The 23345-nt window shown below is 53.4% G+C and overlaps 2 protein-coding genes across 6 annotated transcripts in view; one reads left to right on the top strand and one right to left on the bottom strand.

The window, feature by feature from the left end:
* LOC139229124 (CREB-regulated transcription coactivator 1-like) overlaps window positions 1-2828 on the top strand; it is an 84592-nt gene extending 81764 nt beyond the window's left edge. The window contains exons 14-15 of the mRNA XM_070860785.1: window positions 1704-2747; window positions 2802-2828. Of these exons, the coding sequence (XP_070716886.1) occupies window positions 1704-1915 (212 nt within the window). The 3' untranslated portion in view covers window positions 1916-2747; window positions 2802-2828. The remainder of the gene's footprint in view (window positions 1-1703; window positions 2748-2801) is intronic.
* A 12605-nt stretch (window positions 2829-15433) lies between these two features.
* Window positions 15434-23345, bottom strand: part of comp (cartilage oligomeric matrix protein) — a 136523-nt gene continuing 128611 nt past the window's right edge. For all 5 annotated transcript variants that reach the window (XM_070859602.1, XM_070859598.1, XM_070859600.1 and 2 more), the window contains 2 exons: window positions 22193-22332; window positions 15434-17146 (listed from right to left, as the gene is read on the bottom strand). In XM_070859602.1, coding sequence (XP_070715703.1) covers window positions 17097-17146; window positions 22193-22332 — 190 coding nt within the window. In that variant the 3' untranslated portion in view covers window positions 15434-17096. The remainder of the gene's footprint in view (window positions 17147-22192; window positions 22333-23345) is intronic.

Below are 23345 nucleotides of genomic sequence, written 5' to 3'. Positions count from 1 at the left end.
GAGTCTTTGAGGGTGTCCCTGTAACGTTTCCTCTGCCCACCTGGGGCTCGTTTACCATGAAGGAGTTCCGAGTAGAGCGCTTGCTTTGGGAGTATCGTGTCTGGCATGTCCAGCAGAGCTGATCAAATGTGGTCAGTGCTTCGATGCTGGGGATGTTGGCCTGGTCGAGGACGCTAATGTTGACGCGTCTGGGACCACTGCATTGCCTAAACCTGCATTCACACTGAATGAATGGGGACAGTGTCCCAGGCACAACTGCTCCATCATTGATCTCTGGCCCCACCCAATCACAAGGTCAGAAGTGGGGATGTTCGCTGATGACTGCACAGTGTTCAGTGCCATTCGCAACTCCTCAGTTAATGAAGCAGTCCGTGCCCAAATGCAGCAAGACCTGGACAACATTCAGGCTTGGGCTGATAAGTGGCAAGTAACATTCGCGCCACACAAGTGGCAGGCAATCTTCCAAAATTCCCTAGATTCGGGAAAGGTCTGAACCACAAATGTAACGCCCTTATTCAAGAAAGGAGGGAGACAGAAAACAAGAAACTGTAGACCAGTTAGCCTAACATCTGTCATTGGGAAAATGCTGGGATCCATTATTAAGGAAGCAGAAGCAAGCCATTGATTAAATCCTAAAACAATCAAACAGAGTCAACATGGTTTTATTAAAGGGAAATAGTGTTTGACAAATTTAATAGAGTTCTTTGAGAATGTAACGAGCCGGGTGGATCCAGGGGAACCAGTAGATGTGGTGTATTTGGATTTTCAAAAGGCATTCGATAAGGTACCACATAAAAGCTTACTGCAAGAGATCATGGTGTTGGGGGTAATATATTAACATAGAAAGACTTACATTTATATCTCGCCTTTCATGACCACTGGGCGTCCCAAAGCACTTTACAGCCAATGAAGTACATTTGGAGTGTAGTCATTGTTGTAATGTGGGAAACGCAGCAGCCAATTTGCGCACAGCAAGCTCCCACAAACTGCAATGTGATAATGACCAGATAATCTGTTTTTTAGATGGATTGAGGGATAAATATTGGCCCAGGACACCTGGGGATAACTCCCCTCTTCAAAATAGTGCTGTGGGATCTTTTACGTCCACCTAAGAGCAGAGGGGGCCTCTGTTTAACATCTCATCCGAAAGACAACACCTCCGACAGGGCAGCACTCCCCCAGCACTGCACTGGAGTGTTGGGATGGGGGTCAGGGCGACGCCGGGATGGGGTGAGGGGGAGTGTCGGGGCGAGGCCGGGGGGGGGGGAGGGGCGAGGCCGGGGTGGGGGGAAGGGGTCCGGGGGGGGGGGGGCTGCAAGGCTGGGTTGGGGGGGAGGGAGGGAAGGGGTCTGGGGGGGGGGGGGAAGGGGGAGGGGTGAGGCCGGGGTGGGGGGGGAAAGGATTAGGGGGAGAGGCGAGGCTGGGGTGTGGGGGGTGAGGGGGAGAGGTCGGGGGGGGGGGGCGAGTGGAGAGGTTGGGGATGGAGGGGAGAGGTCAGGGGGGGTGTTGTGGTAGGAGGAGAAGGGGGGTTAGGGGCGAGGCTGGGGTGGGGGGCGTGGAGGGAAGGGGTCGAGATGGAGTGTTGGGTAGGGGGGAGTCGGGGCTCAGTCGGGGGGGTGTGGGGGCTAAGGGTTACCGGATTGGGGGTCCAGGACTGTGGCCTGCTAACTCGGTCTCTGTCTCTCTCTGCCTTTCCCACCCAGTGACGGGTGAATCTCCGCCGAACCTGTCGAAGGAGTTGACCAATTCGTTGGCGGGGGTTGGAGATGTGACCTTTGACACCGACTCCCAGTTTCCACTCGATGAACTGAAAATTGACCCGTTAACGCTGGATGGCCTGCACATGCTGAACGACCCGGACATGGTACTGACAGACCCGGCTACAGAGGATACTTTCCGCATGGATCGCCTGTAGAATGGGACACTCAGACCCTGGACAAACCAGCCAAGCAGGCCAAAAACCCGCCAGGGAGCGGAAAGTGAGCGACCGACTGCGACTGGTGGAATGATAGCGTGAGAGCGTAAGGTGCAATGAATTGCGCTTCTTGATGCGAGCTTGCAACACTGCGACCCTGAATGAACCAAGTATAGTGCTTGCAGCTGTGTGGCGTGCTCCTCCATTGCAGCGTCTCATTGACTCCATTTCATCCCCGGCCTCTTGTTTTATTTTCCGTTCCCCATTTCTATTGTCCTCTTGGCCACGGTGGGCTGTCAGTGTGTTATCATCGGCCCGTGTGTGCGTGGTGAGGAACCTACCTGTCAGCTGGCAGCTGGCTGCAGCCCTTGGGGCAGTGACATCACCAGCCTGAGCTCACCAGTCCGACCAGCCCTCCCCTGCTGCTCGATTCTAATTTATATTTTTATATTTGTCTGTGAGTTCTTCCCTCCTGGCCCGTTCCCTTCACTGCGCTTGTGTTCAGCAAAAGCCACTGCCTTGTATGTTGCTGAGAAAGTGAGCGAGAGAATGACCTGACACCAGAGCTAAGTGCATGGACAGAACTTGTATTACAGCCAATGTTTACCAGGGGGCGCTCTGGCTCCCGTTTGTGTCCCTTTCATTTTGTTTGTTCCAGCGGCTTTTAAAAAAGAATCTTGTACCAGTTGGAGAACAGTGTTTGCTGCCAACACTCGCAGTGAGAAACTGAACGCTCTCGCTCTCCCTCCCCTCCCCTCCCCTCCCCTCCCTCCCTGCAGCAAAGACTAACTCCAGGTGACTCTATAATCCCTCCCTTTCCCCCCCCCCACATGTGACTCTATAAACCTCCCCCCACAGGTGATTCTAGAATCCCTCCCCCCCACAGGTGACTCTATAATCCCCCCCCCTCCCCCCCACAGGTGACTCTATAATCCCCCCCCCTCCCCCCCCACGGGTGACTCTATAATCCCCCCCCCCTCCCCCCCACGGGTGACTCTATAAACCCTCCCCCCCACAGGTGACTCTATAATCCCCCCCCCCTCCCCCCCACAGGTGACTCTATAAACCCTCCCCCCCACAGGTGACTCTATAATCCCCCCCCCCTCCCCCCCACGGGTGACTCTATAAACCCTCCCCCCCACAGGTGACTCTATAATCCCCCCCCCCTCCCCCCCACAGGTGACTCTATAAACCCTCCCCCCCCCCCCCCCCCCACAGGTGACTCTATAAACCCCCCCACGGGTGATTCTATAATCCCCCCCCCCACAGGTGACTCGAGTCCCTCGCTCCCAGCACACACACACACCCTTCTCTCCTGTGCTTGTGCAGTATTTGTGCTGGAGCTGCTTTGATGCCCCTCACTCTCACCGATCTCTCTCCGGCCCCGCCGCTGGTTGCTGCTGCCACCCACAGCACTCACTACATTTCCCAACTCATCACTGGCCATTGAAATGAGAGAGAAGGAAGGAATCATTTGCTATTCCCCAGGAGGGAGAGACTGAGGGAAAGGCTGCTGTCAGAGAGATGTGCAGTGTCAGTGTAGTCAGGTCACGGGGAAGCTGTGCAGCCTTTCTGAATGTTTGTGTGGTTTTCTATCCTGAGTGTGGGCAGGGAGGTCGGTGCACTAACACTACACACTGCTGGGTCCCTGCTCCCAACACCCCCACTACAAGTTAAACTTTATCTGCACACGTAAGTTATCTTTCACAACTAGAATCACAAATCTTAGTTCAAGACGTTAAGCTGGTGCTTGTCTGTCTGGACACATGTCACTTCTGGCATGTCTGACCTCCTGACAATGTCTCTTAGAACACTAAACGGTCACTGTCTGCCTGCACTACAATACAGACTGTATGTAAAGCCCATATTGGGGTTTATCAGCAGTTATTAGGCAGTTTAGTGCTGTAGCAAGTTTCTGTCAGTACTAGCTTCCACCGCCCCAGCCCTCCTGCAGCAAGTGCAGAAAATCAGACCCTCTCTAACCGTGAGTTACTCCTAGTCACCCTCTCTAAACCCGAGTTACTCCTCTCTAACCGTGAGTTACTCCTAGTCACCCTCTCTAAACCCGAGTTACTCCTCTCTAACCGTGAGTTACTCCTAGTCACCCTCTCTAAACCTGAGTTACTCCTCTCTAACCGTGAGTTACTCCTAGTCACCCTCTCTAACCGTGAGTTACTCCTAGTCACCCACTCTAACATGAGTTACTCCTCTCTAACCGTGAGTTACTCCTCGTCACAACCCGTTCTGTGGCTGCAACACTCTAGAAAACATTCATTCACCTAAACGATAATCATTGTCGTTCAATAGTTTTTATTTTATAAATCTCGCCGGGGATGTCTCCTGGGGCCTCAGTGTTTCATCATATTTATGAATCTCCCGTTTGAAGGGACAGGGTCCGATGTTAGGAGGCACAGTAAATGGTGTGGATGGAAGCAGAAAGTTACAAAGGGACATTGAGTAAGCAAAAAGGCTAATGGAATAATTTTGGGGTCTGAATGCAGAAACGTTGGTGGACAGGTACAATGGAATGTTGGCCTTTATCTCGAGGGGGCTGGAATACCAAGGGGTGGAAGTGATGTGGCATTTATATAAAGCTCTCTCAGATCCCAGAGTAACTGTGTCCAGTCCCGGGCCCTGCCTCTCGGTGAGGATATATCGGCCTGGGAGGGGGAGCAGCACAGATTCACCAGACTGATACCAGGGCTAAATTATGAGGACAGGTTTCATAGACTAGGCTTGTATCCCCTCCAATATAGAATTGGAGCTTCCAAAACTGAGGTCAATAGATTTTTGTTGGGTAAGGGTATCAAGGGACGTGGAGGAAAGGCGGCTAAATGGAGTTGAGATCCAGATCGGCCACGATCTAATTGAATGGCAGAGCAGGCTCGAGGGGCTGACTGGCCTTCTATTCCTATATTAGCAACAAGGCATGTTTTTTTAAAGATTCAGATACTATTTGTGTGTCTGGTGAATGATCTGCTCAGGAGCAACAGCTCTAGCCCCCCAAGTGTTGGGGCCCAATGACCTCTTGATATTGAATGCCCTGGGCAGTCTCCCCACCTGGGTATCAGCTTGTCCCGGCCCCTTCTGATACCTGCCCTAAATCCCACCCAACCCATCAGCCAGTGTTGCAGGAGCTGTGGCATGTCTGCACATTGCTCAGTGCTGGGGTCCTGCCTGAGAGGCTGAGTGAAGTTTATAAATCACGCCAGTGTTAACTCTGAGCCCTGTGGTGTGCAGAAGTTTAAAAAAAAATGATTAGGCTCTTGACGTTGCCCTCATTTGATAATCAAGTGGCGGCTCACTGCCAGTTCCCTGACTCACGCCCTGCAGGAAAGGGAAAGGGAACTTGTTGCAGCATAGCTGACAATTCTGAACCTGAATCTCTGATGTGATGTGACCAGGATTACCCAGGACAATGCTGTGCATCACACTGTGCTGCACCTAACACTGTGCTGCATTACTGCATGGGCACACTGTGCTGCATTACTGCACGGTCACACTGCTGCATTATTGCACGGTCATACTGCGCTGCACCTAACACGTGCTGCATGGTCACACTGTGCTGCATTACAGCACGGTCGCACTGTGCTCATTACTGCACGGTCACACTGTGCTGCATTACAGCACTGTCGCACTGCGCTGCACTGTCGCACTGTGCTGCATTACTGCCGTGTTGCACTGTGCCACGGGACCAAGACCTCGCTCTGTCAAGCCCGTGTGGTGGCTGGTGTGCAACGGCCACCACACATTAAAAAAATCCACCCACAGGCATCTTCCACCCTTCACGATATAATTCGGATCCTTCATTGAAACACCTGTGAACTCGTCCTTTTTTTGCCGTGGAAGTAAGTCATCCTCGTTTCGAGGGATTGCCTACGATGATAATGCCACTGTGCTGCATTACTGCAGCGTCACAACGTGCTGCATTGCTAGACTGTGCTGCATTACTGCAGTGTTGCGCTGTGATGCATTGCTGCAGCGTCACACCGTGCTGCGTTGCTGCAGTGTTAGACTGCTGCATTACTGCAGTGGTGCGCTGTGATGCATTTCTGCAGTGTCGCAACGTGCTGCGTTGCTGCAGTGTTAGACTGTGCTGCATTACTGCAGCAGTACACCGCTGCATTACTGCAATGTTACAATGTGCCGTGCCTGACATGCTGCATTACTGCAGCGTTGCACTGTGCTGCATGACACGTGCTGCATTACTACTAAATGGGAAATTAGGAGTGGAGCGACGTGGGTTCGGGAAAATACGAAAGATGGTTAGATCAGATCCTGAAACGGTTTAAACGTGGCTTTGTCAGACCCCACACGGGTCCTCCTTAAAACCATGACCACGACCACTGTACTACCAACCCTCAAACCCTCACCTCTCGAATAATATAGACACGCAAGTAATGCTTAAACAGTGTGTTTCCCATCACCTCTCGCATGTTTTGCATCATGTGCAGTCTCGTGCTAAACTGTATCTGTTCACCTGCCCAATGGTCTCCGACTGGCCTTCACTCAGTGAGGGGTCTGATCACTTCATGTGTTGAGGATAAAGTTGCTGTGTAAGTTTTTTGAAGCCGGATGTTCTCGGGGAGCATTTGAAGATGCAATAGTGCCCAGGAGACAAGTATCGGGCATTAACCCCGGGCCTTTGTGAGGAATTATTGGGGCCGAAATCCGAGCGGAGTGCAATGGCCGCCGATTTCTCGCCGCCATTTTGGAAATTCCGCTTCTGCGATATCCCGGCGGCGACCCGCTCCCCCCCCCCCACTACCGCTCCACTGCTACCGATCCGTCCTAAGTGCGTCATCAGAGCGCACACCGCCCATGGCAAAATTCCGCCAAAAAATCCTTACTCCCGCCGCACGATGCCAAAAGCTGCTTTTCCCGCCGGTGCAGTGCGGCCGTAGTCTTTCTAAAATGGCGGCGCTGACAATTATGTCCCCGAGTTCGGCCGGGCAGCCCAGCAACCCCTCTTGCTTGCCAGGCCGCTGTGCCGGCCAAAACCCCTTCCTGGTGGCCCAGTGGTGCGAACATCAAGAATCGCGCCGACTTTGCCCTTTAAGTGAAGAGGACAAGCCGTGGTGACGAGGCGCCGTGATGACATCATCAGCGCTACGCTGATAACTGATGGCCGCGGCACGGAGCGAGGGAGGGGGGCGACACGGAGCGAGGGAGGGGGCGACACGGAGCGAGGGAGGGGGGGCGACACGGAGCGAGGGAGGGGGGGCGACACGGAGCGAGGGAGGGGGGCGGCACGGAGCGAGGGAGGGGGCGACACGGAGCGAGGGAGGGGGCGACACGGAGCGAGGGAGGGGGCGACACGGAGCGAGGGAGGGGGCGACACGGAGCGAGGGAGGGGGCGACACGGAGCGAGGGAGGGGGCGGCACGGTGCGAGGGAGGGGGCGGCACGGTGCGAGGGAGGGGGCGGCACGGTGCGAGGGAGGGGCCGACACGGAGCGAGGGAGGGGGCGGCACGGTGCGAGGGAGGGGGGCAACACGGTGCGAGGGAGGGGGCGGCACGGTGCGAGGGAGGGGGCGGCACGGAGCGAGGGAGGGGGCGACACGGTGCGAGGGAGGGGGCGGCACGGTGCGAGGGAAGGGGCGGCACGGTGCGAGGGAGGGGGCAACACGGTGCGAGGGAGGGGGGCAACACGGTGCGAGGGAGGGGGCGGCACGGAGCGAGGGAGGGGGCGGCACGGTGCGAGGGAGGGGAGCGACACGGTGCGAGGGAGGGGAACGACACGGTGCGAGGGAGGGGGCGCGGAGCGAGGGAGGGGGCGGCACGGTGCGAGGGAGGGGAGCGACACGGTGCGAGGGAGGGGGCGCGGAGCGAGGGAGGGGGCGGCACGGTGCGAGGGAGGGGGCGCGGAGCGAGGGAGGGGGCGGCACGGTGCGAGGGAGGGGAGCGACACGGTGCAAGGGAGGGGGCGCGATGTGAGGGAGGGGGGTGGCACGGAGCGAGGGAGGGGAGCGACACGGTGCGAGGGAGGGGGCGGCACGGTGCGAGGGAGGGGGGGTGGCACGGAGCGAGGGAGGGGAGCGACACGGTGGGAGGGGGGGGCGCGGTGTGAGGGAGGGGGCGACACGGGGCGAGGGAGGGGGCGCGATGTGAGGGAGGGGGGGTGGCACGGAGCGAGGGAGGGGAGCGACACGATGCGAGGGAGGGGGGCGACACGGAGCGAGAGGGGGGGTGGCACGGAGCGAGGGAGGGGAGCGACACGGTGCGAGGGAGGGGGCGGCACGGAGTGAAGGAGGGGGGCGACACGATGTGAGGGGGGGGGATGGCACGGAGCAAGGGAGGGGAGCAACACGGTGTGAGGGAGGGGGCGACACGGTGTGAGGGAGGGGAGCGACACGGTGCGAGGGAGGGGGGCGACACGGTGTGAGGGAGGGGGGTGGCACGGAGCAAGGGAGACGACACGGAGCAAGGGAGGGGGGGTGGCACGGAGCGAGGGAGGGGGGCGACACGGTGTGAGGGGGGGGTGGCACGGAGCAAGGGAGACGACACGGAGCGAGGGAGGGGAGCGACACGGTGCGAGGGAGGGGGGGCGACACGGTGCGAGGGAGGGGGGGTACGCACGGAGCGAGGGGGGGGGCGCGGTGTTGGCCAATTACACTGCACGGGGAAATAGTAACCTAACATGACCACCAGACGCCCCAAAATGCTTCCCAGTCGGTGTATTTCTTTTATTGCCGTTGCTGCTCTGACAGTGGGGTGGATCTCCGGACAGCCTCTGTAGCAAGTGTCTGGTCTCGGGGAATGTTCGGGGGAGCTTAAGCGCGTAGGATTATTGGACCATTGCTCTTCCTTGGATATGGGAGTGATGCTGGAGGATTGTTACAGCCCTGTTCAAAGAAAGTGAGCGGGATAAACCCAGCAATTACAGGCCTAAGGCCAGTGGTGGGGAAAGTTTGAGACAATAATCCGAGACAAAATTAATCAGCATTTGGAAAAGTATGGGCTAATAAATGAAAGTCAGCACGGATTTGTTAAAGGCAAAGCGTGTTTCATTAACTTGATTGAGTTCTTTGAAGTAAGAGAGCGGGTAGTGAGTGTGGCTGATGTGTATATGGACTTTCAAAAAGTGTTTGACAAAGTACCACATAATAGACTTGTTGGCAGGATTAAAGCCCGTGGGATGAAAGGGACAGTGGCAGTGTGGATACATTGTCTGAGGGACAGAAAGCAGGGAGTGGTGGTGGACAGTTGTTTTTCAAACTGGGGGAAAGTGCAGTACTGTCCCCAGGGTCGGTGTTGGGAGCGCTGCTCTGTTTGATGTATATATATTAACGACCTGGACTTTAGTGTACAGGGCAGAATTTTAAAGTTTGTAGATGACACGAAACTCAGAAATGTAAGAAACAATGAAGTGGGTACTGACAGGCTTCAGGATGAAATTTTACACAGAACTGAGAAGTGATACATTTTAGAAAGAATGAGGAGAGGCAATATAAACTACAGGTTGAACCTCCCGTATCCCTCGGGACCTGGCCAGTGCCGGATGAGGGGAGGTCATGTGTTTGCAACCCACTCCCAGCCTCGAGCCACTTTGGCCCGCCAGCCCACTGACACCTCTGTGCTCACACACACTGTTCACACTTGGCTCGACTGAGCACAATGGGTTAGACAGGGTGTGAGTGAATCTTCCTGTTTGATTTGTCCCTGTGCCAGTGTGGGGAGACTCCAAGAACAACTCTGGGAGTGGGACTAGCAGCAACTGGAGTTCGTGCTGGAGCAGCGGTTCCTGGCCCCCTTCCCCAACGACCCTTACACCCGCCCTCGGCACAGCACAGGGGGACGATGCTGATAAACACCTCACACATCCACTGCTGGTCGAACAGCCAGCACTGCGCAAAGGAAGGTGAGTCGGCAGGGCCTCCGGGGTGTGGGTGGGGCCCCGGGGGTGTGGGCGGGGCCCCGGGGTGTCGGCTTCGAAGTTGGGTAAATTTATTGTGGGTCTGTTGAGATTGAAATGTGCCGTGCAAGTGTAAATAGCCAAGTTTTTTTTTTACATTGATATTTTTTGAGGATTTTGACGGTGGGGATCTGCGCATGTGCCACCCAGTGGCCGGGAATGGTCCCGAACGAGGGGTGTTGCTGGATAAGGGCGTCCCGGACGAGAGAGGTTCAACCTGTATATGGTACAATTTTGAAAGGGGTTTAGGAACAGAGATAAATCTCTGAAGCTATCAGGACAAGTTAAGAAGGCTGTTTTGTAAAAAAGCATGTGGGATCCTGAGCTTTATTAATAGTGGTATAGATACAAAAGCAGGAAGTTTTGCTAAACCTTTATAAAGCATCGGTTCGGCCCAGCTGGAGTATTGTGTCCAACGCACTTTAGGAAGGATGTCAAGGTCAAGGAGAGGGTGTGGAGGAGATTGACCAGAATACCACCAAAGATGAGGGTCTTCAGTTATTCGAGAGACTGGAGAAACTGGGATTGTTGTTCTCAGAGCAGCGAAGGCTAAGAGGAGATTTGATAGAAATGTTCAAAATCATGGGTTTTCCAGTGGCAGAAGGGTCGGGAACCAGAGGGCATGGATTTAAGGTGATTGGCAAAAGAACCAGACGACATGAGGAAACAATTTTTTACACAGCGAGTTCCAAAGGGAATTGGATAAATACAGGAAGGTAAAAAATGACAGGGCTGTGGGGAAAGAGCAAGAGAGTGGGATTAACTCCACAAAGGAGATGACACAGGCACGATGGGCTGAATGGCCTGTGCTGTATCGGTCTGATTTTCCAATACAATGGTTGCTGATTACAGAGTTAGCGGACTGCTTGTTGATACGCTCCTTGTAATTGGCTCTAACTTTCCCCGCCTCATCCAGTTGACACCAGCATCTGTCACAGCAGAGGCTGGCAGATTGAAGTGTTAGACATAGGCTTCTCCCTCCCTCACTCCACACTCGTCCAGTTACAGCAGGTGTATAACACTGCCTCCCTGGGATTGTTCACTATAACACTGCCTCCCTGGGATTGTGTTCACTATAACACTGCCTCCCTGGGACTGTGTTCACTATAACACTGCCTCCCTGGGACTGTGTTCACTATAACACTGCCTCCCTGGGACTGTGTTCACTATAACACTGCCTCCCTGGGACTGTGTTCACTATAACACTGCCTCCCTGGGATTGTTCACTATAACACTGCCTCCCTGGGATTGTTCACTATAACACTGCCTCCCTGGGATTGTTCACTATAACACTGCCTCCCTGGGATTGTGTTCACTATAACACTGCCTCCCTGAGATTGTGTTCACTATAACACTGCCTCCCTGAGATTGTGTTCACTATAACACTGCCTCCCTGGGATTGTGTTCACTGTAACACTGCCTCCCTGGGATTGTGTTCACTATAACACTGACTCCCTGGGACTGTGTTCACGATAACACTGCCTCCCTGGGACTGTGTACTTTACAGCGACTGACTGGTACAGTCAGACATCAGCTGGGCTTCTGTCACAGCAAGGGTTTTGTTGTCGGGATGGACTGTCACCCTGTAGGTTATCCAGAAGATATTGCACCTCCAGGATGATACTGTGCTCTGTATATTACCCTGCACTGTCAGAAGTTCTGCTCTGCTGAGAACTCGACCTTGCACTGCATTTCCACAAGGGCCAATAATGACATGTACCGTACGATACAGAGCAGAGTAGAGAGTGCCTTTAACCCGGATCCTGTTCGAGATGGTGGGAGTGAGATTCATTTCTCACTCTTTTTGTGGTATTTTTGTACTTAGTTCCTCTCAGCCACTTGAGTTTACGACAGGCCAGAGGCGTACAATTATTGCAGTTCTGTGATCTGCAGAACTCGATTTGAATTCAGGGGCCTTGATGGATGAATGATCATTGCTGCATGATCCACGGTGGAATTCTGCTGTTTGTTGGGAGTGCTGAGAATTGGACACGTTTCTGTTCTGATATTTCTCTGAACTGTTTACAGGAAGTATTTTAAAAACTGCTCAAACGATTCAATGACGGAATCATGGGGCAACATTGAATCCAGATTGTGGGCAGCCATGAGGATATTTACAGAGAGCGCAGAACTGAAGGATTTAAACCTTTTCTCCTCCATCTCGTACAAAAACAGCATTTGTACCAAGCTTCTTGTCACCAGAACCTGTGATCTTTGTGAAAGGGTGTTTATAAAAATGGACCAGAGACGGTTCAAACCTCACCCAGAGGCTCAGGTAACAGCAGAAAGGGACTCTCTAACCCAGCTTCCTCTCCAGGAGTCTGGTTGTGTTCCTGAATTTAACCTTTAAACCATCTGTACTTTCAGAATTTAGTTGAGTCACTTTCATACTCAGAAATCTCAAGAAAAAGAGTCTTAATGACAAACCCTAATCGAGCAGCACTTCACAATCACTTCACATTGAGAATTCCCCGCATTGGGAAAGGCCTGTTTCACTCGGAGCAACCCCGAATCATCCTCCCCTTCTTGCCCCTTGCAGAGAAACCGATGTGTGCACCGGACCCTGAGCACTTCACGACTCACTCCTACAGTCATTGGCAGCAAATCCTTTTCCTTTCCCTGGAGATGCAGCAAAGCAGCTTCCCCCCCCAGATTCCGTCCTCAAACTCGTCAACACTTATTTATTTTTCTGATGTCTTGGTTTTTATAAATAAACTTGGAAATTTTGAAGTGGATTTCAGGTGTAATTCAACCCAATAACTTGTACTGACCAACTGTCAAAGAATCTTCATTTTAAACTGTAAATGTTTTTTAAAGTTTGTTTGTGTGGAGGCTTCTGTCTTTGTAAATGAAATGTATTAAAAGTTCAACGGTTTTCTGCTCGCAGTCCTTCGTACCTTATATTCTCACTTCCTTCCTCCCCTCAACATTTCATGGCCGCCCAGGAACAGCACATGTTCGCAACACGTAAAAGGTGTGAAACAAATGTCATAGTGTGGGCACAGTCCTCAGAAACATTGTTATAGGCAGTGTAGAGGGAGCTTTACTCTGTATCGAACCCGTGCTGTATCTGCCCTGGGGGTGTTTGATGGGACAATGTAGAGGGAGCTTTACTCTGTATCTAACCCATGCTGTACCTGTCCTGGGAGTGTTTGATGGGACAATGTAGAGGGAGCTTTACTCTATCTAACCCGTGCTGTACCTGCCCTGGGAATGTTTGATGGGACAGTGTAGAGGGAGCTTTACTCTGTATCTAACCCCATGCTGTATGTGCCCTGGGAGTGTTTGATGGGACAGTGAAGAGGGAGCTTTGAGGATATAACGAGCATGGTGATAGAGCTGTACCGATGGATGTGGTGTACTTAGATTTCCAAAAGGCATTCGATAAGGTGCCACACAAAAGGTTACTGCAGAAGATAGAGGAACGCGGAGTCAGAGGAAATGTATTAGCATGGATAGAGAATTGGCTGGCAAACAGAAAGCAGAGAGTCGGGATAAATGAGTCTTTTTCGGGTTGGAAATTGGTGGTTAGTGGTGTGCCACAGGGATCGGTGCTGGGACCACAACTGTTTACAATATACATAGATGACCTAGAAGAGGGGACAGAGTGTAGTGTAACAAAATTTGCAGATAACACAAAGATTAGTGGGAAAGCGGGTTGTGTAGAGGACACAGAAAGGCTGCAAAGAGATTTGGATAGGTTAAGCGAATGGGCTAAGGTTTGGCAGATGGAATACAATGTCGGAAAGTGTGAGGTCATCCACCTTGGGGAAAAAAACAGTAAAAGGGAATATTATTTGAATGGGGAGAAATTACAACATGCTGAGGTGCAGAGGGACCTGGGGGTCCTTGTGCATGAATCCCAAAAGGTTAGTTTTCAGGTGCATAGAAACATAGGAAATAGGTGCAGGAGTAGGCCATTCGGCCCTTCTAGCCTGCACCGCCATTCAATGAGTTCATGGCTGAACATTCAACTTCAGTACCCCATTCCTGCTTTCTCGCCATACCCCTTGATCCCCCTAGTAGTAAGGACCTCATCCTAGTAGTAAGATGCAGCAGGTAATCAGGAAGGTGAATGGAATGTTGGCCTTCATTGCGAGAGGGATGTAGTACAAAAGCAGGGAGGTCCTGCTGCAACTGTACAGGGTATTGGTGAGGCCGCACCTGGAGTACTGCGTGCAGTTTTGGTCACCTTAATTAAGGAAGGATATACTAGCTTTGGAGGGGGTACAGAGACGATTCACTAGGCTGATTCCGGAGATGAGGGGGTTACCTTATGATGATAGATAGAGTAGACTGGGTCTTTACTCGTTGGAGTTCAGAAGGATGAGGGGTGATCTTATAGAAACATTTAAAATAATGAAAGGGATAGACAAGATAGAGGCAGAGAGGTTGTTTCCAGTGGTCGGGGAGACTAGAACTAGGGGGCACAGCCTCAAAATACAGGGGAGTCAATTTAAAACCGAGTTGAGAAGGAATTTCTTCTCCCAGAGGGTTGTGAATCTGTGGAATTCTCTGCCCAAGGAAGCAGTTGAGGCTAGCTCATTGAATGTATTCAAATCACAGATAGATAGATTTTTAACCAATAAGGGAATTAAGGGTTACGGGGAGCGGGCGGGTAAGTGGAGCTGAGTCCACGGCCAGATCAGCCATGATCTTATTGAATGGCGGAGCAGGCTCGAGGGGCTAGATGGCCTACTCCTGTTCCTAATTCTTATGTTCTTATGTTTACTCTGTATTTTTGAGGTGCGGGTTGGGGAGGTGCTGCAGCTCAGATAATTACCACTGCCCCCCTCCCCACATGTTAACTTTAGTTTCAACAGACTCGTGAGTATTTAACTGGATTGGGATGCTGTATATTAATGAGGTCAACGTCCTGTATTCTGCTTGAGTTATTTCCCCGATTGTCACCCACAAGTTATTCTTCAAATTGTACCTGTATGAGGTACAGGTTAGAATCTAATCGAGGGTTTATATATAGAACAACAGATAATTAGGAATGAGTTACGGCCTGGAAACTAATCGAAGGGTTTGAGGGGGTTTATATATAGAAAAACAGATACCCGGGAGTGAGTTACAGGCTGGAATCTAATCGAAGAGTTCATGTATATTGGGTCGTGATACCTGTTTGATAAATTAGAGAATTGCTGTACAGTTTCAGCAGCGATTGGAGTTTTAACTGCAGTCGAGGCTGGAGTTACTGAGGTTTGTGCATCTGATCTTAATGTAACTGGAACAAATGTCGACAGAAAATGAATTTGAAGATTGCATTTCTTTTGCTTGATTGATATAGTTGGACATCAAAATTGTAAGTGTTGCTGTGTGAGTTCAGTGCTGTGTCAGTGATTATAACGTAGTGGGATTTGTGGCTTCATATAAAGAATGGGAGAAGAAGGGATGTGTTTTCTGTGGTAGCTTAAACCCTTTAACCTGAGTTGCTGCGTGTCAGCGAGTGAGAAATTAACTGGATGTTGCTGAGTGCTGGTTAGAATCTACGGGTCTGTCTACATAACTATAGCAACTGCAGCTCAGAAGTGAATGTTCCGTGCTACATGCGGAGATATTTGAGTTGTGAAAAGTTGCTGTACAACAGTCTCTCCCTCCTAGAATCATACAGACGGCCATTCAGTCCATCATGCCAGCTCCTGTACCTATCAGCAAGAAACAATCTTTGCGCAGTGACGGGAGTATTTATTTAGGATTTTTACACATGCAGGCGACCTTATATTCAGAAAATCTTTGCAGTAAATTAAAATGCTGCATATTATGGATTATATCTGGGTCACCTTAGATTTAGTAAATTCCATGTCGATAAAGTCCATATAAAATCAACAATGTACAAAAATAAGCAAAGCGATTTAGAAAAGATGCATCTATTACAAGCTGTCTGTTAGTCGTTTGTCACATTGTCTTTGTCTGTCTCCCTGTCTGTCACTGAGTAACGAGTGTCTATTAATAGTTCTTTCCCAGTGATGTCGAAGTTTAGAATCTGGGGTCTGTATTTGTCTGATGGTAAATGGGGGAGTTTGAAAGTCACAAACCAGTGTGTCAACCACCGTTTGCTGGAGTCCAGCCGTGAAATGACATTTCGATTGGTGATATCAGGAGTGAAAGAATGAAACTCGACACAAACGGCCCCTGACCCCCGACTCGACCAATGCCGCTGCTGTTGAATATTATTAACGGGATGAAGTGAGAATCCGTCGATACTTTGATGTAGCTGTGGAGTTACAACCCCCCCGCCCCCGCCCTCACCGACACCGAGTCCAACAAGTGGGACAGGATTGTCAATTGGGGTTTGGTAAAATTGGGCAGGTAAATGACTGAAATACCTTTAATCTAGGCCCCACACTGCAGGAACGAGGCTTTAGAAAGGGTCCATAGGAGCTTTACCAGGATGTTGCCAGGGATGAGGGACTTCTGTTGGAAAAGTTCGGACTGTTCTCCTTGGAACAGAGAAGGTGAAGAGGCGATCCAGCGGAGGTTTTCAGGATGAGGAAAGGTTTTGAGAGAAACCATTCCCTCTGGCCGGTGGGTCAATAATCAGAGGTCATGGATTTAAAATCATTGGCAGAAGATAGAGAGGAGAAATGTTTTCACTGAGAGTTATGGGGATCTGGAACGCTCTCCCTGAACAGGTGGTGGGAGCGGATTCCATCCATAATGTTAAAGGGAGTTGGACAGGGTCCCGGAGGACGGGAGCTGACAGGGTCCCGGAGACAAGGCGGGGGGGGGGGGGGGAACTGAACACGACTGCTCTGTCACAGAGCCAGCACAGGCCCGACAAACCGAATGGCCTCCTGTGCTGTACGATGATTCTATCTTGCTCATTGAGCACTGTCCTACCAAAGCCAGTCTCCACTTCACCATCTCATGCGCCATCGCACCAACACCTGCTAACATCCAATCAAACTGTTGTAACGTTTACTAAACACCAAAGATGTGTCTCGCGAGTGACACGGAATAAAGTAAAATACAGAAACTGCTCGATTGATTGATGGGCTTTCTGGCGAGCAGCGCGGACCCAATCGATTGATTGATGGGTCGTATCGCGAGCAGCAAAGACCCAATTGATCGATCGTTTGGCATCACTGAAGATCCGTTGTCTCTCACCGTTTCGGGAGGTTCCAATTGTTGAAGTTGTTTTCTCAGTAAAACTGCGGGAAGGTTCAGAAATGTTGATTCAAAGTTTGATGACAGGCCATCATTTGTCAGGGTTTAAAAGGTCTGAAGGTTTTCGGGGGTTCGGGGGTTCAGGATCCACTCTTCAAGACTTGAACTGAAGTTGTGCTGGGCGGAAATCGCCGGGAATTGTATCTGAAGAAAAGAAAGCCAGGCAATTAAAGTAGGCCAGAAACGAGAGGACAGGAGGTGGGGGGGGAGAAGTGATGGGGGGGCGGGGGGGAGAAGTGATGGGGGGGCGGGGGGGAGAAGTGATGGGGGGGCGGGGGGGAGAAGTGATGGGGGGGGGAGAAGTGATGGGGGGCGGGGGGGAGAAGTGATGGGGGGGGAGAGAAGTGATGGGGGGGGGAGAAGTGATGGGGGGCGGGGGGGAGAAGTGATGGGGGGGGAGAGAAGTGATGGGGGGGGGGAGAAGTGATGGGGGGGGGGAGAAGTGATGGGGAGGGGCAGAGAAGTGATGGGGAGGGGAGGAGAGAGGCAGAGCAGAGGTGGTGGGAGAAGGGCAGGGCAGAGGGCGTTTGAGTGAGCAGGATAGGGGGAGTTCGAACAACCCACTCCCAGACGATGACTGTATGGCACTGCACCCATTGCAGTGTGGCAGCGAGCGCTTCTTGAGGGAAATGAGAGAAAATGGGCAAAAGCCACCTCTCCTTGGGCTCCATGTTTGTCTTGGTAGAAGCAGCCTGGCCCTTGGATCAGGAGTGTGTGGGACAGTGCAGACAGTGTGTGGGACAGTGCAGACAGTGTGTGGGGACAGTGCAGACAGTGTGTGGGACGGTGCAGACAGTGTGTGGGACAGTGCAGACAGTGTGTGGGACAGAGCAGACAGTGTGTGGGACAGAGCAGTGTGTGGGACAGTGCAGACAGTGTGTGGGACAGTGCAGACAGTGTGTGGGACAGAGCAGAAAGTGTGTGGGACAGTGCAGACAGTGTGTGGGACAGTGCAGACAGTGTGTGGGACAGAGCAGACAGTGTGTGGGACAGTGCAGACAGTGTGTGGGACAGTGCAGACAGTGTGTGGGACAGTGCAGACAGTGTGTGGGACAGAGCAGACAGTGTGTGGGACAGAGCAGTGTGTGGGACAGTGCAGACAGTGTGTGGGACAGTGCAGACAGTGTGTGGGACAGAGCAGAAAGTGTGTGGGACAGTGCAGACAGTGTGTGGGACAGTGCAGACAGTGTGTGGGACAGAGCAGACAGTGTGTGGGACAGTGCAGACAGTGTGTGGGACAGTGCAGACAGTGTGTGGGACAGAGCAGACAGTGTGTGGGACAGGGCAGACAGTGTGTGGGACAGGGCAGACAGTGTGTGGGGACAGGGCAGACAGTGCGTGGGACAGGGCAGACAGTGTGTGGGACAGTGCAGTGTGTGGGGACAGAGCAGACAGTGTGTGGGACAGAGCAGTGTGTGGGGACAGAGCAGACAGTGTGTGGGACAGAGCAGTGTGTGGGGACAGTGCAGACAGTGTGTGGGACAGAGTAGTATGTGGGGACAGAGCAGACAGTGTGTGGGACAGAGCAGTGTGTGGGGACAGTGCAGACAGTGTGTGGGACAGAGCAGACAGTGTGTGGGACAGAGCAGACAGTGTGTGGGACACAGCAGACAGTGTGTGGGACAGGGCAGTGTGTGGGACAGAGCACTGTGTGGGACAGTGCAGACAGTGTGTGGGACAGTGCAGACAGTGTGTGGGGACAGTGCAGACAGTGTGTGGGACAGTGCAGACAGTGTGTGGGACAGAGCAGAAAGTGTGTGGGACAGTGCAGACAGTGTGTGGGACAGTGCAGACAGTGTGTGGGACAGAGCAGACAGTGTGTGGGACAGTGCAGACAGTGTGTGGGGCAGAGCAGACAGTGTGTGGGACAGAGCAGACAGTGTGTGGGACAGTGCAGACAGTGTGTGGGGCAGAGCAGACAGTGTGTGGGACAGTGCAGACAGTGTGTGGGACAGGGCAGACAGTGTGTGGGACAGGGCAGACAGTGTGTGGGGACAGGGCAGACAGTGCATGGGACAGGGCAGACAGTGTGTGGGACAGAGTAGTGTGTGGGGACAGAGCAGACAGTGTGTGGGACAGAGCAGTGTGTGGGGACAGTGCAGACAGTGTGTGGGACAGGGCAGACAGTGTGTGGGACAGGGCAGACAGTGTGTGGGACAGAGCAGTGTGTGGGGACAGTGCAGACAGTGTGTGGGACAGGGCAGACAGTGTGTGGGACAGAGCAGACAGTGTGTGGGACAGTGCAGACAGTGTGTGGGGACAGTGCAGACAGTGTGTGGGACAGAGCAGTGTGTGGGACAGTGCAGACAGTGTGTGGGACAGTGCAGACAGTGTGTGGGACAGAGCAGACAGTGTGTGGGACAGGGCAGACAGTGTGTGGGACAGGGCAGACAGTGTGTGGGACAGTGCAGTGTGTGGGGACAGAGCAGACAGTGTGTGGGACAGAGCAGTGTGTGGGGACAGAGCAGACAGTGTGTGGGACAGAGCAGTGTGTGGGGACAGTGCAGACAGTGTGTGGGACAGGGCAGACAGTGTGTGGGACAGTGCAGTGTGTGGGGACAGAGCAGACAGTGTGTGGGACAGAGCAGTGTGTGGGGACAGTGCAGACAGTGTGTGGGACAGAGCAGACAGTGTGTGGGACAGGGCAGACAGTGTGTGGGACAGAGCAGACAGTGTGTGGGACAGAGCAGACAGTGTGTGGGACAGGGCAGTGTGTGGGACAGAGCACTGTGTGGGACAGTGCAGACAGTGTGTGGGACAGTGCAGACAGTGTGTGGGGACAGTGCAGACAGTGTGTGGGACAGAGCAGAAAGTGTGTGGGACAGTGCAGACAGTGTGTGGGACAGTGCAGACAGTGTGTGGGACAGAGCAGACAGTGTGTGGGACAGTGCAGACAGTGTGTGGGGCAGAGCAGACAGTGTGTGGGGCAGAGCAGACAGTGTGTGGGACAGAGCAGACAGTGTGTGGGACAGGGCAGACAGTGTGTGGGGACAGGGCAGACAGTGCATGGGACAGGGCAGACAGTGTGTGGGACAGTGCAGTGTGTGGGGACAGAGCAGACAGTGTGTGGGACAGAGCAGTGTGTGGGGACAGAGCAGACAGTGTGTGGGACAGAGTAGTGTGTGGGGACAGAGCAGACAGTGTGTGGGACAGAGCAGTGTGTGGGGACAGTGCAGACAGTGTGTGGGACAGAGCAGACAGTGTGTGGGACAGGGCAGACAGTGTGTGGGACAGAGCAGACAGTGTGTGGGACAGGGCAGACAGTGTGTGGGACAGAGCAGACAGTGTGTGGGGACAGGGCAGACAGTGTGTGGGACAGAGCAGTGTGTAGGGACAGTGCAGACAGTGTGTGGGACAGAGCAGTGTGTGGGACAGAGCAGACAGTGTGTGGGGACAGAGCAGTGTGTGGGACAGAGCAGACAGTGTGTGGGGACAGAGCAGTGTGTGGGACAGAGCAGACAGTGTGTGGGGACAGAGCAGTGTGTGGGACAGAGCAGACAGTGTGTGGGGACAGAGCAGACATTGTGTGGGACAGGGCAGACAGTGTGTGGGACAGAGCAGTGTGTAGGGACAGTGCAGACAGTGTGTGGGACAGGGCAGACAGTGTGTGGGACAGTGCAGACAGTGTGTGGGGACAGTGCAGACAGTGTGTGGGACAGAGCAGTGTGTGGGGACAGTGCAGACAGTGTGTGGGACAGGGCAGACAGTGTGTGGGGACAGAGCAGACAGTGTGTGGGACAGAGCAGACAGTGTGTGGGACAGAGCAGTGTGTGGGGACGGGACAGAGCAGTGTGTGGGGACAGTGCAGACAGTGTGTGGGACAGAGCAGTGTGTGGGACAGTGCAGACTGTGTGTGGGGACAGAGCAGACAGTGTGTGGGGACAGAGCAGACAGTGTGTGGGACAGGGCAGACAGTGTGTGGGACAGGTCAGTGTGTGGGGACAGTGCAGACAGTGTGTGGGACAGGGCAGACAGTTTGTGGGACAGTGCAGACAGTGTGTGGGACAGAGCAGTGTGTGGGGACAGTGCAGACAGTGTGTGGGGACAGTGCAGACAGTGTGTGGGACAGAGCAGACAGTGTATTGGGGACAGTGCAGACAGTGTGTGGGACAGAGCAGTGTGTGGGGACAGTGCAGACAGTGTGTGGGACAGGGCAGACAGTGTGTGGGGACAGAGCAGACAGTGTGTGGGACAGTGCAGTGTGTGGGACAGAGCAGACAGTGTGTGGGACAGAGCAGTGTGTGGGACAGAGCAGACAGTGTGTGGGACAGAGCAGACAGTGTGTGGGACAGTGCAGACAGTGTGTAGGACAGAGCAGAGTGTGTGGGACACATGGGCTGTAGCAACACCACTGATCCTCAGGGTCTAGTCCTGTTGACTGACATTCCCAGCGGAGGAGGGGGATCAGATACATCATGTGGACAGAGGTGATCTCATTGAAACATATAAAATTCTCTCAGGGCCTGACAGGGTAGATGCCGGGAGGATGTTTCCCCCCGGGCTGGGGAGTCTAGGACCAGGGGTCACAGTCTCACAATAAGGGGTCGGCCATTTAAGACTGAGATGAGGAGAAATTTCTTCACTCAGCGGCGGGTGAGTCTTTGGAATTCTCTGCCCCAGAGGGCTGTGGAGGCTGTTGAGTATGTTCAAGACAGAGATCGATAGATTTTCAGATATTATGGGAATCCTTAATGTCTGAAAATGTATCGATCTCTGGCTTGATGGCCTATTCCTGCTCCTATGTTCCCTCGAGCCTGCTCCGCCATTCAATAAGATCACGACTAATTTTTGACCTCAACTCCACTCTCCTGCCCGATCCCCATATCCCATTTCCCGAGAGTCCAAACATTCCATTCGCCTTTTCAATTATGTTTGTACCTGACCGTTGGCTTTTAATGATTTCTGTACTTGGGCCCTCAACCTCTCGGCTCCCCCACAGGTTACAATCCGGCTTCATCATCGCAACTCCCGCTGTCAGGTCGGGATAGTGACCCACCCCACACCCTGTGCCCCCTTCAGCCATCACCCCCTCACCCTGTGCCCTTGCCGCTTTCGCCCCCACCACCCTCGTTGCTCTCCCCCCCCCCCCCACCCCCTCGCCCGCCCTCGTGGCTCTGGCACCCCCTTGTCCCCACCTCGCCACCTCTCTCGCACCCCCCCACCCCCTCGCCACTCTGGCTCCCCCCTCACCGTTGCAGCGGTAGCGTAGATTTGCCCAGATGATATTTTCCTGTGAGAAGCAGAAGACGCCGAGTCTCCCTCCACGCATCGTGGTGTCGATGATTGTCCGTGAATCCGCTACGATCTCCGGCCCTTCATACAGACGCACTCTGCGGGGACAAAACCAGAGGATCAGTGGGTGGTGATGGTGGGGTAGCGGGGTGGTGTTGGGGTGGGGGGGAAGAGGGGTTGGGTGGATGGGTAAAGGGGGAGGGGTGAGAGATGAAGTAACAGGTGCTCAAGGGCATCACCCACTTTCTGCACACCTCCCACCCCCCTGACTGATGCACATTGAATGGTACAACCCACCTCCCCCCCCCCACCCCCCTAGCCAGGTCCCAGTCTGTGTGGTGGAGGCAAGGAGTTCGCCCTCCCCTGACCCGAGGGGAGACTGTGACCCCTGACTTGAGGGGAGACTGTGACCCCCTGACCCGAGGGGAGACTGTGACCCCTGACTTGAAGGGAGACTGTGACCCCCTGACCCGAGGGGAGACTGTGACCCCTGACTTGAGGGGAGACCGTGACCCCCTGACCCGAGGGGAGACTGTGACTCCTGACTTGAGGGGAGACTGTGACCCCCTGACCCGAGGGGAGACTGTGACCCCTGACTTGAGGGGAGACCGTGACCCCCTGACCCGAGGGGAGACTGTGACCCCTGACTTGAGGGGAGACCGTGACCCCCTGACCCGAGGGGAGGCTGCGCCCCTTGATCCACGGGAGTGCGTGGTGTCGGAGCGGCCTATAAAAGGCCCGGGGTCAGCAAGAGGTGGCAGCGAGAGGCGTGACTTGTGCAGCTACAGGGAAAAGGCAAAAAAGAAGTAGAAAGAAACAGAAAGGTGAAGTCACAGCCAAGGGGATAAGTGATTGGCTGGTGATTGGTGAGTAGTTTTTCTTGTTTCTCTTCTATAACAGTGAGTAAACTTTAGCATTGTTGTTGCTTATCTAAGGGTTAAGTCATGGCAGGAGAGCTCGGTCACATGATATGCTCCTCCTGTACCATGTGGGTACTCAGGGACACTTCCGGTGTCCCTGACGACTACGTGTGCGGGAAGTGTATCCGCCTCCAGCTCCTGACGGACCGCGTTGCGGAATTGGAGCTGAGGGTGGATTCACTCTGGAGCAT

The sequence above is a fragment of the Pristiophorus japonicus genome, chromosome 18 (assembly GCF_044704955.1).
Source record: "Pristiophorus japonicus isolate sPriJap1 chromosome 18, sPriJap1.hap1, whole genome shotgun sequence".
NCBI lineage: Eukaryota > Metazoa > Chordata > Chondrichthyes > Pristiophoridae > Pristiophorus > Pristiophorus japonicus.
This window is presented reverse-complemented; position numbering and strand designations above follow the sequence as displayed.